At 43.4% G+C, this 14,826-nt stretch overlaps 1 protein-coding gene and 1 pseudogene across 1 annotated transcript in view; both read left to right on the top strand.

Moving 5' to 3' along the window:
- LOC126262528 (venom dipeptidyl peptidase 4-like) overlaps window positions 1–14,826 on the top strand; it is a 272,420-nt gene that overhangs the window by 57,775 nt on the left and 199,819 nt on the right. The window contains exons 3-4 of the mRNA XM_049959201.1: window positions 11,533–11,618; window positions 13,408–13,488. Of these exons, the coding sequence (XP_049815158.1) occupies window positions 11,533–11,618; window positions 13,408–13,488 (167 nt within the window). The remainder of the gene's footprint in view (window positions 1–11,532; window positions 11,619–13,407; window positions 13,489–14,826) is intronic.
- LOC126191777 (5S ribosomal RNA) lies at window positions 1,037–1,154 on the top strand (annotated as a pseudogene).

Genomic DNA, 14,826 nt, shown 5'->3' with positions numbered 1-14,826 from the left:
TACTGCACCTATATATGGTAAACACACTTATTATTTGTCCTTAACCTCGTTCTTTAACAATAATCGTTATTTTATACCACTAAAATTCTGCTTTAATAAACTACAATTTTTCCATCCCTTGCACCGTGAAAACTATTAGTCCTACAAAAAATCGAATAGACCTTTTAATTTAATGTAGTTTGATTTTGTACTGGAAAATATTTTCGCTAGAAGCAGCACTTTTCGAGTTATTCAAGGACAACATGAAAGAGTGACCTACAAAAGCTTCCCCCCTTTCTACGCTCACACCCTACCAATCAGGATTTTTAGTATGTTGTTCATGGCACTCTCCCGTGACGCTGTATAAAAATTTGTGACCGCACGAATTCTTCCCCCTATTCGATCTTCTTTGGTCTTCGTTGACTGGGCTAAGAGTGGCAAACAGATAAGTTGCAGAAAGTTCCGACAGCCCCGAATTGCTGAAAATATATCACAACAAGAGCAGCGCAAAATACAGCAAGCTGTGTGTCTAAACACCCATCACTGCCAATATCGTCACTGAGAGTAAAAGCCCAGCAAATGAACAGGTGCATGAAAGGGCAGGTCAAAAGTCTTTTCCACGTAAGGTGTAATAGGACATGGTCCCGCTCAAATCAGCCAGTAACCGCCCGAAGAGGAAGACGTAAGTTGTTGTGCTCCTGCATTTTACATCGTTTTTGTGAGATGTACTGTCGCTAAATTATTCATCTTTGTCACGCTAGTATAAAAGGCAACAAGACATCAGCTAAGTGCAAAATCCGTGCTGTGTGCCGAGTTCCGGTATTTATTCGTGTGGGAGTGAAATCACGTATATGAACGTGAATGAATTTACGGACTTTAGAAATGTCGAAAGTTACGAGTGTTGTACGAAACCTATATGGTAGTAAATCGGAATTTGCGAATTAGTTACTATAGCACATATTATAACTAACGTAACGCGTTGAACTTAATTCATTTAATTTTCCCTTCAATAGGCGCGTATATTGCCTGTATTTATCGTGAACTAACGCTATTTTTGGCCAACGGCCTTGCCACAGTGGTAACACCCGTTCCCGTGAGATCACCGAAGTTAAGCGCTGTTGGGCTGGGCTAGCACTTGGATGGGTGACCATCCGGTCTGCCGAGCGCTATTGGCAAGCGGGGTGCATTCAGCCTTTGTGAGGCAAACTGAGGAGCTACTTGATTGAGAAGTAGCGGCTCCGGTCTCGTAAACTGACATACGGCCGGGAGAGCGGTGAGCTGACCACATGCCCCTCCATATCTACATCCAGTGACGCCTGTGGGCTGAGGATGACACGGTGACCGGTCGGCACAGTTCGGCCTTCATGGCCTGTTCGGACAGCGTTTAGTTTTTGAGTTTGTTACCGACTATAACCTCACAGAAAGTTTCAGGAAATGAGTAACTTTGATTCAAGGTTTCCCTGTTGTAATAATAGACATCTCGTTCTGTGTTCTAATTACTTCATTTTTGAAGGGAACTGATAATACTTTTAGCTTAAAAGACACAGAAATTAAAAAAACAATGCAGGCTTATTTTAAAGTTGTTTGTTTCCTGTCCTGTTAACGAATGCATCAGCCACAATATAGCCCAACTGTGAATGCTTTTCTCGACCACAGGATGATCAATTGATGCTCGTAAGCAGCTGAAAATCGCCATGACTACTTTCAAACAATCGGGTGGGTTGTGGGTATGCTGGGAGAGCTCCCAAGAACCATGTACCTGAGATACCAAAGGTACGTGATGTACTATTCTCTCCTGTGAATCCCAACTCCTCTGCAGGTAGTCGACATCTATCGCTACTCGTCGACTTGACTGTCAGTTGTGTGCCAGTGGTAGGGCTAGGCATCCTGTACAAGGGTGACAGGGACCAGGGAGGACTCAGTGCGTTACACCAGTCCCTCTAACCAACATGTTCTAAGTTTTGTCATCCAGTGAAACTGAAACAGAGCCAATGAGACTCACTTCACCTGCTGTGTCCTGCGTCAAGAGGAATCAAATACGAAGGTATAGGGGTCTATTAATCTTTGGAGTTCACTTGTACGGCTAATAATGATAGCCATGAGGAAAATGGCAGCAAAGGATGGTAAGGAACTCCAGGCGTATTCAATGTGTACACCTGGGGTCTCATCCAATACGTTGAGGAGGCTATTCCGAGAGACGCTGGGGGAACGGGTTCCAACCAACTGCGTATTATAGCGCACTTTGAAACAAATGATGCCTTTCGTCTGGGCTCCGAGTCATACTCGAATCACTACAGAGATTGCCAAAGGAGGTTAAGAAAATCCTTGATCACAGAGTTTCAACGACGCTCACAATTTTCACATTGTGCCCAGAACTGATCGTGGCCCTCTGGTTCTGATTCGAGTTGAAGGATTGAACCAGAGAATTCGAAGGTCTTGTGACAAGCTAGGACGCGAATTCCTGGACTTGTGCCATAGTGATGAGAACTGTAGAGTCCTCCTAAACAGGTCAAGTGTGCACTACGCAACAGAGGCTGCTACCTCTTTGGTTTTTGTTTGTTTGTTTTGCAAATAATTAGAATCGTACATCATTCAGTGGTAGTCCATTGTTTATTTTATAGTCTTACAGAATATAATTTGCATTTTATAAGTAATAAAAATTAGTTGATCACTTAACTTCTGCACTTCTATGTAACCAAAGTAATTACTTTTGATGCAAATACGGTTTACATGCACAAACATAAAAAATGTATAATTATTGTTGTTATTTTTTACTCAATAGAACGTTCTTCATCATGATCAAAGCAAAGAACTTCTTGTTATTATGAATAAATGCGAAAGTTGTTTGTGATTAACAGAAACATGTTTTATATGAGTTCGACAAAATATTGAACAGATGTTTGATATATTATTGTTTTACATTCTTTTTTCATTTTGCCTTTTTTAAGGAAATTGTGTTTTCTAGCTAAATATGATAAATCTGTATTTTTTTAAAATTTTTAGTCTAACAGCCACCTGTTCCACGTTGCAAATCAACAAGTTTCGAATAAAAGCTGAATTACAGATTGACACTTTCAATTTTGTTTATCGTTACATAAGAGACAGGAGGATAACGATGTAGAACGAAAACGCTACGCAGGTTACGTGGCCCTTTTTTATATCCTCGTTCAGTTTCTAGACGGTTCATCGCTTCCGGTTTCTAGGGGAATCTAGTAAAGCATTGATCTCAGACGTAAAGAAAGCGACCGTTTGAGAAAACACCCGATATGTATGCAACCCACCTAACGAACAGATAACGCGGGTATGACCTTAACTGACCAAAGGTGCTACAAAAGCTTACTTATGATAGTGTAGGATAGCCCACAGTAGTTTTATAACTCTCATTACAGCAAATGTGCTGACGGAAGAAACGTAGCGTTTTCGTCATAAAATAAGAAAATGCACGTGGAACTGTTAACACAGCAATAGAAATAATGAACAAAAACCCACTGAATATCGCACCGAAAGATGCTTGAGCGAAACAAACCGTGCCTAGCGTAGGTTAGGTTAGTGTTGTTTAACGTCCCGTCGACAACGAGGTCATTAGAGACGGAGCGCAAGCTCGGGTTAGGGAAGGATGGGGAAGGAAATCGGCCGTGCCCTTTCAAAGGAACCATCCCGGCATTTGCCTGAAACGATTTAGGGATATCACGGAAAACCTAAATCAGGATGGCTGGAGACGGGATTGAACCGTCGTCCTCCCGAATGCGAGTCCAGTGTGCTATAACCACTGCGCCACCTCGCTCGGTGTGCCTAGCGTAAGGCGAAAACTCTCTTTAATTTTCTTCAGTTTTTATCGATACATTAACAGTGTTACCTGATGAGTACTAAGGCATTGGATACACGTGAGAGTATTTTGCTCTCATACAGTTTGATACTATCAGATAGTACTCGCCGAATTGTTTACATAGGGAGCATATTTTCGCTGATAGTTACTGTCCGAGAGTTCTTTGCGAGTGGATTCTGTAAGTGTCTGAGAGTGTTGCGAGAGCAGATGTTGATGTGAGAGCTGCAAGATAACTCCCCGCGAGATTTTCCTATAGTAGTTCTATGCCTGAAGGAAGAGCTTGCGACTGAAGAGCATCTAGTTGCAGCTGCACTTTTAATACTCTTAATGGCAAAAAATAAACGTGAACGGCAGTGTTCATGTTGGATAAAAGAGCATATCAGGAAGCAGAATGAGTCTGGAGCATGAAAAAATTCATTGTAGAGCTTGTGATGCAAAAACCACAACATTATCGAAACTATACGAGAATGAAAGCGATGGAGATGGAAGGAATAGTCTTTATGATGAGATCCAAAATTGCCAGCCTAGATATTATTATGGGTAAATCCATTAGCGTTAAAGACAGACTGCTTGTGACACTAATATTTATGGAATCAGCTACGTTTATTCTCATTAACATTTGGTAAACATTACACAAATTTCATCTTCATAGTCACAGACTTTCAAGAGCCAAATATGGCGGATATCTAATACATTAAGAACAGGTTGTCATTCAAATGGGCAAAAAATAGGCGAAGTATGGTTTTTTTTTGGGGGGGGGGGGGGGGGAAATGAAAAGACATACAAAGGATCTGTTCGGGATTGTGATTGATCGTACTTTGAACTTTATTTCAGATTTTCAATTAGAAAAACAAAATGGCGCCCGAAATTATGGTTCTGACCAAGGGCCCCTCAAGTTTGAAGTACGCAGACTGAGTGTAATGTAGCTCCTCAGGAGTTATCTGAAATCAAAAATGGATGACATCAGTCGATACTGCATTAAATTTATGAGAGCTTACACCTAATCACAATCAAATAACCTTAAATTTAACGATATGGTGCTAACTCGAACTTTCAGTTCGATTTTTGTTTTTTTTTTCAATCTTTACAAAAAAAGTTAATGTTAACAAATTTCAAACATTTTAGGTATAAACTATCTAGAAAAGCGTTTACTTTTCGGAGGTTAAAGGTAGAAGTTAATAGGTTGAACTGTTTTTCTTTTATACTACACACAGTGTTGAAAAATCGTTTCTGGGGAAAAACCTGTTTAAAGTTTAGGGAAAACTTTTATGTGTATTACTAGCTCGATTTACATAAACACTACAGGTCATTTTATATTTCTTATGTCGCTGAACACATGTCTGAAGCTAGATTTTCAAACTTCAAAACGTTTAATCCAATATGGCGCTCGGAAAATTGTGTTTCGACCAACTTTAAATAAATTTTGACCAAAGGAGTGTTTTCGTTACCTATGTTTAGTCTGCAATTCCAGGACTGTATATCAACCCTTCCTCTAACTCGAATTGTTCCTGGAGACCAATTACCTTATTCTTCTTGGTGAGAAAAGCCGATTTGGCTGAACTGGATATGCTTCGTTCGGCAGCCTGTAGACGTTGTTCGTCAGCTTCGTCGGCGAATATGTTTGCATGCGTACTGCAATATAAATCAGTTTGTGAAAGTGCGTCACGGCACGACAAGTTTGCTACCTGAGTCGGGTGTCTGCGGCTGAGAGCTTCCCACGACGGCCTCGACACTGCTTCGAAAAATGGGCTGTAGAAACTTTCGTAATTCACGGATTACAAAGCCTCTTCGACCAAACATTCTGGACACATATATCTTTCAAAAATTCTCGACCATTTTGTATGAGAATCTAACCTTAAGCATTTTTGGAAATAAATTTATTTCAACGTTTTTACTTGTATTGACTTATGAAACTACTCTCAAATTCCTGAAAGTCTGTTCCTCAACACCCAATATAATGATATAATCAATAAATACCACGCCATATGAAATTATAGATACAGCTATGTGACTTGATGTTAAATGACAGCTTTCCTCGTTACAAAACGATTACTTTCAAACAATATTTCGCTTGTCCACAAAATTTCAGGTGTGCAGCCGCATAAATTTGACTTCTTCCTCTAATACGAGTATTTCGGCTGAATACCGACCAGCCATCTTCAGAGTGAGCCAAGGTGACTGACGCTTCAGCTTTTTTTCTTTATTGTTATTTTCATACCTTTACAATAAAGGTAGGCCGGCAGCGGCCTATCCACGCCGCTCTTTGGACATAGAGAATACATACAGAAAACAGAAAGACAGAAAAACAAACAAACATGGTGGATAAAAATGGGAGACAGACATAGTAAAATAAATGAAACCATTCACGGGCGCACTGTTTGGATAAAAAAACGTTCATCACTGTACGCAACGGAGAAGACAGAGGTTACACACGTGATCAGAGGAGCATGAATGGAGAGACACTGAAGCACCGACGTGAAGACAAACACGAGCACTGGCGACGATCTCCGGCGCACGAAGATGCACCATTCACACGAAAAAGCTGGGGGCCTGCCAGAGGGAAGAGGCGAGGGAAGGAGGGAGAGGGGGAGGGGTTAGATGCCAGTGGGAGAGAAGAAGGGAGGGGGAGGGGAGAGGGTAGGAGGGGTGTGTGGAAGCCTGGGGAGGAGGGAGGGGGGAGGAAGAGAGGAGGGAGAGAAGGGAAAGGAGATGCCCTGTAGGAAAAACACAGAGGGAGGAAGGGGAGGATCAGAGTTGGTAGGAGGGGAAGATGGAGGGGATGAGGGCATCATCAAGGATGGGGAGTTGGCAGAAGCCACCTTGGCCAAGGGTATGGAGTGTGGAGAGATGGAGAGCGGGTGGGATGTGGGAGTACAGGTGCGGCAGCAGATGGGGGTGGGAAAGGATGGGAGAGACAAGTGGGTGAGGGGGATCAAGTTTGTGGGAGGTGTAAAGGATCCATATCCGTTCAAGGAAAAGAAGGAGGTGTTGGAAAGGAATTAAGTCGTAGAGGATCCATGTAGGGAGGGGAGACTGATGCGATAGGTGAGGCAGAGCACATGGCATTCCATGATTTGAAGTGATTTGTAGAAGATAGGAGGGGCGGCGATCCAGGGATGGGCATAACAGAGGATAGTGCAGATGAGGGATTTGTGGGTGTGGAGGACGGTGGAGGGGTCCAGACCCCATGTGCGGTCAGAAAGGAGCTTGAGGAGGCGGAGTCAGGAGCGTGCCTTTGCTTGGATCCTCTGGAGATGGGGGGGTCCAGGAGAGGCAACAATCAAGGGTGACGCCAAGGTACTTGAGGGTGGTGGTGAGGTTGATAGGACGGCTGTTGATAGTGGGATAGAAATCGAGGAGACGGAAGGAAAGGGTGGTTTTGCCTACAATGATCGCCTGTGTCTTGGAAGGATTGACCTTGAGCAGCCACTGGTTACACCAAGTGGTGAACCGGTCAAGATGGGATTGGAGAAGCTACTGGGAGCATTGCAGAGTGGGGGCGAGGGCAAGGAAGGCGGTGTCATCAGCGTACTGGAGAAGTTGTTAAGGGGGGTGAAGGCAGCAGCATGTCCCCCCGTGTAAAGAAGATAGGAGAGGACAGAACCTTGGGGCACACTGGCGGAGGGGTAGAAGGTGTAGGAATCCATGTTATGGATGGTGACATAGGAAGGACGGTGGGAAATAAAGGGGACGATCAGACAGACGTTGTTAATGGGAAGGACGAAGGTTTGGAAGGAAGAAGAGACCGGAATGCCATACACGGTCGTAGTCACATTCAAGGTCGAGGGAGAGGAAGATGGCGGAGCGATGGAAGTTGAGTTTTTTGGAGAGGAGGTGAGTGAGGTGAAGGAGATGGTCATCGGCAGAGAAGAACGGCCGTAAACCACATTGGGTAGAGGGAAGGAGTCGGTGCTGGTGGAGATGCTGGTGGATGCGTCGGTTGAGGACGGATTCCAGGATCTTGCTGAAGACTGAGGTAAGGCTGATGGGACGGTAGGAGGAGACAGCCGATGGCAGTTTCTCTGGTTTATGGAACATCAGGATCTGGGAGGTTTTCCACAAGTCGGGGTAGAAGCTGGTGGACAAGACCACATTATAGAGTCTGGTCAGGCTAGAGAGGAAGGAGGCGGGAGCTTCACGGAGGTGACGATAGGTAAAACAGCCTTGACCGGTGTTGCATTTGGTGCAGAGTGTAGATATATCTTGAGTAGTGATCGGGGCATTGAGTTTGGTGCGTGTAATGTTGTCCAAGTACTGGGAGCCAAGAGCGAGTGGAGGGGCAGAGGTGTCAATTCGATTGCGGACATCAGGGAAGAGGGAGTAATCGAACTGGGGATCGTCAGGGAGAGTAAAGATATCGGAGAGGTAAGAAGCAAAATGGTTGGCCTTACTAAGGTTATCAGGAAAGGGGTGGTCATCATGAAAGGGAAGGTAGTAGGGGGGGGGGTAGATCCGGTAAGGGGTAGTAGGGGGGGGGGGTTAGATTCGGTAAGGCGGCGGAAGGCTGACCAGTACTTAGTCGAGTTGATAGGCAGGGTAGCATTAAGACAGGTGCATGTCTGTCGCCAGTCCCGGTGTTTCTTGGCCGCGAGCAAGTTTCGGACGTGTCGTTGGAGTTGCCGGTGGCGTCGTAGTGTGTCCCGGTCACGTGTGTGAAGGAAGGCACGGTATAGACGGCGGGATTCAGAGAGGAGGAGGACGGCCTTTAGGGGTAAAGTGGGGCGGTGCGGGTGGATGGCGACGGTAGGGATGTGGACGCTCCAGCACTTGCTCCGTCCTTTTAAAGCCGTGGACCGTACCACTGCGCATGCGGCCACAGATACATAAGGCGCTACAGACGTTAATCGGCGGCTAAGACGTATGGCATCTGCATGAAAATAGATCCATGACTGCGCAGTCAATCCGCACGGTGATATCGATGTATCACTGCGAGCTGCACCGTCGCGACGTGTTTGTGATTATATTACAGAAATTACCGGATTCCAAGGTTTGTCCAAGCTGACGCCGCTATCTCTAATAATTAAATTCGTCACCAAGCGAATTTCAATTGCTTCCTTCACAACTGAGTCCCAGAAGGATGAAGTAGAGGCTAAAATTTCGACGTTATCGTACACCATAGAGTGCCCAGTGTCAATACAGTGCTCGGCCACTGCAGATTTATTAGGTTGTAAGATTCGGGTGTGCCTGCGGTGCTCTGTGCATCTCTCCTGGATAGTACGTGTCGTCTGTCCGATGTATGAACGGCCGCGCTCACAGGGGATCTTGTAAACCCCAGGCCTCCGAAGCATATGTGGCCGCACGCGCAGTGGTGCGGTCCACGGCTTTAAAAGGACGGAGCAAGTGCTGGAGTGTCAGTCACCTCGGCTCACTCTGAAGATGACTGGACGGTATTCAGCCGAAATATTAGAAGAAGAAGTCAAATTTACGCGGCTGCACGCCCGAAATTTTATGGGTCAGTATTTGCACCGAGAAAATATGAAGATGCACATAATTTCACTTGTTTCTCTATGTTAATTAATCGATGCTATAAAATACTTTGTCCGATTCCTTCAATTGTAGTCTGGTAAATTTCTTTTGAGGAGGTGATACAAACTGTAGCCATTTCAGGCAACAAAGATTGCTTCTTATCCCACTTCCTGTTATCCAGTTACTGTACATTTCGTAACGCTGACCTTTTCTCGTACACACTCACTAAATGCCCAACTTCGTCCTGAGTCCCCTTTCTGGCAGCTTTCTTCATTACTTCTTTTGCTAACACGTCGCTGACGTTCACTCACAGTAGTCGCAACTGTCTCGACAATGCCGGTATACAATTATTGTGCAACTTATGGCAGTGTTAATGGGGCACATAGGGCAGCGCGCAAGACTTTCGTTCACACTATCATAATAAGGTTGGATCTAGTCTCATGAGACCAAGGTTTTTTATTTTCATTTCTTAATTCTGCATTAAATGTCTACGATTTTTCTTGGTAAGTTATTTGCCTGCGCAGCATTGTTTTAGTCTAGGACTCCCGACATCGGCTGAGTGCTCGTGGTGTTCGTTTAGGATGTAAAACGAGCGATTTCTTCGCTCAGAAACTTGCCACGGCCACGGGATACTTCGTGGTTGCTTCTGTTTAGTGTGTGAGTGAGTATGGCAAAATATATTACCAATATGTGGTAGTGTATAAACAGTGAAATATGGCACAAATTTGGGACGCAATATGGGAGCCCAGTATTCTCAGAGTAAGCTCTCCCGAGAATGCCTGTATAGTTTTTCTTGTTCTGGAGCTACAGTGAACAGCTCCCGAAAGATGGAGTGTGCCGTCTACGTGAGAGGTGTAAACTGGCAGAGTGCAGCTATCTGAGATCTTGCCACACTGTCGGACATACCCGGTGAGCTAACTCTCCTCGCTGTTTACACGACACGTATTACTCGCAAAAGTTCTCTGAGAACGAGATCTCTCACGTGAATATCTAGCTTAACATCTGCACTGCGTGAACCTCTTGCTGAAATACTGTGGTCTTCTATGGTTGGTAGCTTTTAAGGGGCCTGCACATGTTCAACACTTATTGACAATACTAGTTTGTCAGACCTTCAATACATTGAAGCGACCTCACACTGTCAATAACATCGACAAAAATTGTCAGTTGACAACGCGATTTTACAGGGATAAGATTTCGAATTCCCAAAAGATAATGTGTGCTGCAGTTATATTAGTTATAGCCTGCAAGCAAAGGAAAACAATACAAAGGAGGAAATGGTCCGAGATTTGTTGAAAAAAAAGAGTAACTGTTCATATGTTAATTTATTGACTGAAATCAGGATCATGGACCCAAAAGATTTCACAAATTAATTTCCGATTAGTTCTGCATAATATGAGTTGTTAGTCTTGATACAAAATAGAGAAGCAAAATACGCTAATCACATTCGACAAGATATTAGGAGTAACTTTAAGATGTCTGGCTATAGACAGGTCATTCTAAAACTCGAAGTTTAGTCCTATAAGATCAGGAAGCAAAATTAGTAAAATTCTATGGAAACCTATGAGGCAAAGTTATCTGCTTGGCAAGGACCTGTTCAAACAATTACCGTAAAACAATTTTTTTTACGCTTTGTGATAATTTGGGGAAACTGAGATGCAGTTCGCAGTCCTCTTACCAGTGACAGCATATATATATATATATATATATATATATATATATATATATATATATATATATATATATATATATATATATAGGATGCATTTTTCGAAATAGGAGCGTTTTTCAAAACTGTTATGTAACACAATATTCTATACTATATTTTCAAATTAATGAAATGAGCAGTGTCATAAAGAATCCTCCTTTAACCATCCGAAGTGCCATATACAACTATCATCCTTGCCTACGCCTTTTATAATTCTTTTGTGTTAAAAAACTCCTTAAAAATTCAGTCTGAGGTATGATATGCGCAATGGGAAATTTGTTCTCACATGTTCACTATGTATTGACAATACTGAGAATATTTTGCGGTCCATAAATACTGCTCATCAATATTTCTAGTACTGGCAATACGTCAATACGAGCCCTCAGACGGTCTACGGTTCACTTTACTATTGAACGTCTGAGGACCTCTTTAGTCCTCGTTGGGTCCCTCTCTCTATCTCTTGGTGTTTCAGCTTCTGCGATACCCAATTACTGTTTGTGCACGTAACTATACAAAGGCTTCGACGACGTAGCACTTGCAACATTTTCTGTTACAGACACGGCGCTGCTTTACGTGGACGAGGACAGGTTGTTCTATTACGACCTCGATACAGTGGAGCACACAACGTTGGTCCCAAGGGAGGCAAGTGTTGTCTCAGTTATTACTTACAAATAAATTGTTAAGGTTAAGTAAAGCGACTGTAGTCCTAAGGAACTAATTTAATTCAAGATTCCTTCTTGCATTACAAACTGAACGAATCGCCAGGAATTCACCTTCGTTCATGTGACAAAAGTCTGTAAGTTTTAGAAGAGGAAATGCTGCTTAGTGATTCGACATGAAGGTTGTACTGACATGTGTGAGGTCAACTTGAAACAACAGTGCAGTCATTCATGGTACGAATCTGTTGGGAATACTCCGTCTCCGTAAATCAGTCGTCGGTGTGTGTGGCTGCTACGCGGAGCATTCGGATTGCATTCCTGGTACTGTGAGGAATATTTCCTAGATGTGCCAGTGTGAGTATATGGGGGAGGGGGGGGGGGAGAGGGACTGGAACAGGGTGCGCTCAGCCTTATAAGGCTAATAGAAGAACTGCGTGAAAGAAAATTAGTGGCTCATCGTCAAGAAAACTGACAATCACTGGGAAAGCGGTTTACTGACGCTATGACCGCATGCCCCTAAGACGGCGTCCCATAACGCCATTACAGAGGACGACACGGCGGTCGGTCGGCCCCCATTGGCTCACCAGGACCACAACGCAAAGCTTTGCTTTGCCTGACGTTGGGGAATAGTATTTCCTGCAGTTCACTGTTTATATCATATTTGTGTAGGAACTTTACAACGAAACTACTGCCGTCGTCACAAGTTATTTCTCTCTGATACGCCTTACTGTTAAGAGCGCATGATTTGTTGGGTTTATAGTCTTTGAGATTTGACCAGCAAATATTTACAGTTTCAGTTTACAACACTTGTGCCACAGACTTCCAGTTACTCATCCGTACAGGTTTGCTTCAGTTCTGTATATTTGCCTTTATACTTATTTCTGACGAATATATATTGCATCTACACAGAGTAATGGCTCCAAGTAAACAAAATGACTAAAAATTGCCTGTAAAAGGCTTAAGTGGCACAGGAAGGAAAAGTAAAAAACTGTCGAATTAAAACACCTTCAGCCGTCTCAATTTCCAGTTGTTTTATTTGAGCGACCAGTTTCGGTGCTGCATTACACCAACTTCAGGCATCCTAACCGACGTGTAGCAAGAATCACACCTCTGGCCCAGTCAAAACAGTGTCCAGCATTCAGTGATGTATCCGTCGATTTTTGACATAGCGATCCCTTCGATCAGTACTTGCAGTTGATGATCGAAGAGATCGCTGTGTCAAAAATCTACGGATACATCACTGAATGCTCGCCCCTGTTTTGAATGAACCAAAGGTGGGAATCTTCCTAGAAGTTGGTCAGGGGGACTGAAGATGGCGTAATGTAGCGCTGAAACTAGTTGCTCAAATAAAACAACTGGATACTGAGACGGCTGAACGTGTTTTGATTCGAGATTTTATATTGAACAGCCGAGGCCCCGCAACCATTTGTGGAAAGATGGACGTACACAAGAAAGAAAAGTAGTTGTAGGCTACGCCGCGCGGGGTAGCCATGCGGTCTAAGGGCGCCTTGCCACCGTTCGCGCAGCTCCCTCCGTCGGAGGTCCGAGTCTTCCCTCGGGCATGGGTGTGTGTGTTGTCCTTACCGTAAGTTAGTTTAAGTTAGATTAAGTCGTGCGTAAGCCTAGGGACCGATAACCTCAGCAGTTTGGTCCCATAGGAACTGACCACAAATTTCCAAAAAATATTTGTAAGCTGCACTCTCCAAAGCCATAACTACACATGTCATATAATATTAGAGTCACTTTTAAAAATAATGTTTTCTTCTTTTCAGGTGTACTCTTATTTCAGCCCGGTAAAAAGAGCGCTGTCAAACGACTGGAGTTTCGTCCTTCTCGGTTATGACGCAGAGAAGGTAGGTCTCCCGTTGCAACAAGTCATTATTCTGCTTTATTATTTTATGTTGTCTTTTGGGTTGTAACTATCTTTCTCATATCGTCCCTAAAGTACTGTTGTATATTATCTTCGTTAGTCTTGCAAATTTAGTATCACTCAAATCAGGATAGAAGATGAATCGTAAGGCTACCTGAAAAAAAAAAAGAACTGAGTTGGAACACGCAACTTATATGTTCTTACCGCCTCGTAACGTGTAGACCAGATGTGGTTTAAATTCAGAGAAATAGTATCGGCAGCAATTGAGAGATTTATACCAAATAAATTAAAAAACGACGGAGCTGATCCTCCTTGGTACACAAAACGGGATAGAACACTGTTGCAGAAACAACGAAACAAACATACCACATTTAAACAGACGCAAAATCCCCAACATTAGCGATCTTTTACAGAAACTCGAAGTTTAGAGCGGGCTTCAATGCGAGATACCTCTAACAGTTTCCACAACGAAACTTTGTCTCGAAACCTGACAGAAAATCCAAAGAGATTCTGGTCGTATGTGAAGTATGTTAGCGGCAAGAAACAATCAATGTCTTCTCTGCGCGATAGCAATGGAGATACTATCGAAGACAGGGCTGCCAAAGCAGAGTTACTAAATACAGCCTTCCGAAATGCATTCACAAAAGAAGTTGAAGTAAATATTCCAGAATTCGAATCGAGAACATCTGCCAACATGAGTAACGTACAAGTAAATATACTCGGTGTAGTGAAGCAACTTAAATCACAATAAAAGCAAGTATTCTGGTCCAGACTGTATACCAATTAGGTTCCTTTCGGAGTATGCTGATGCATTAGCTCATACTTAACAATCATATACAACCGCTCGCTCGACGAAAGATCCGTACTCAAAGACTCGAAAGTTGAACAGGTCACACCAATATTCAAGAAAGATAGTAGGAGTAATCCACTAAATTACAGGCCCATATCGTTAACGTCGATATGCAGCACGGTTTTAGAACATATATTGTATTCGAACATTGTGAATTACCTCGAAGAAAACCGTCTATTGACACACAGTCGCCGGCCGAGGTGACCGAGCAGTTCTAGGCGTTACAGTCTGGAACCGCGCGACCGCTACGGTCGCAGGTTCGAATCCTACCTCGGGCATGGATGTGTGTGATGTCCTTAGGTTAGTTAGGTTTAAGTAGTTCTAAGTTCTAGGGGACTGATGACCTCAGAAGTTAAGTCCCATAGTGCCCAGAGCCATTTGAACCATTTTGACACACAGTCAACATGGGTTTAGAAAACATCGTTCCTGTGAAACACAACTTTATTCACATGACGTGTTGAGCGCTATTGA

Source organism: Schistocerca nitens, chromosome 6 (assembly GCF_023898315.1).
Source record: "Schistocerca nitens isolate TAMUIC-IGC-003100 chromosome 6, iqSchNite1.1, whole genome shotgun sequence".
In the NCBI taxonomy this organism is placed as follows: Eukaryota; Metazoa; Arthropoda; class Insecta; order Orthoptera; family Acrididae; genus Schistocerca; species Schistocerca nitens.
Note: the sequence above shows the minus strand (reverse complement) of the source record. Positions and strands in the feature narration are given on the sequence as shown.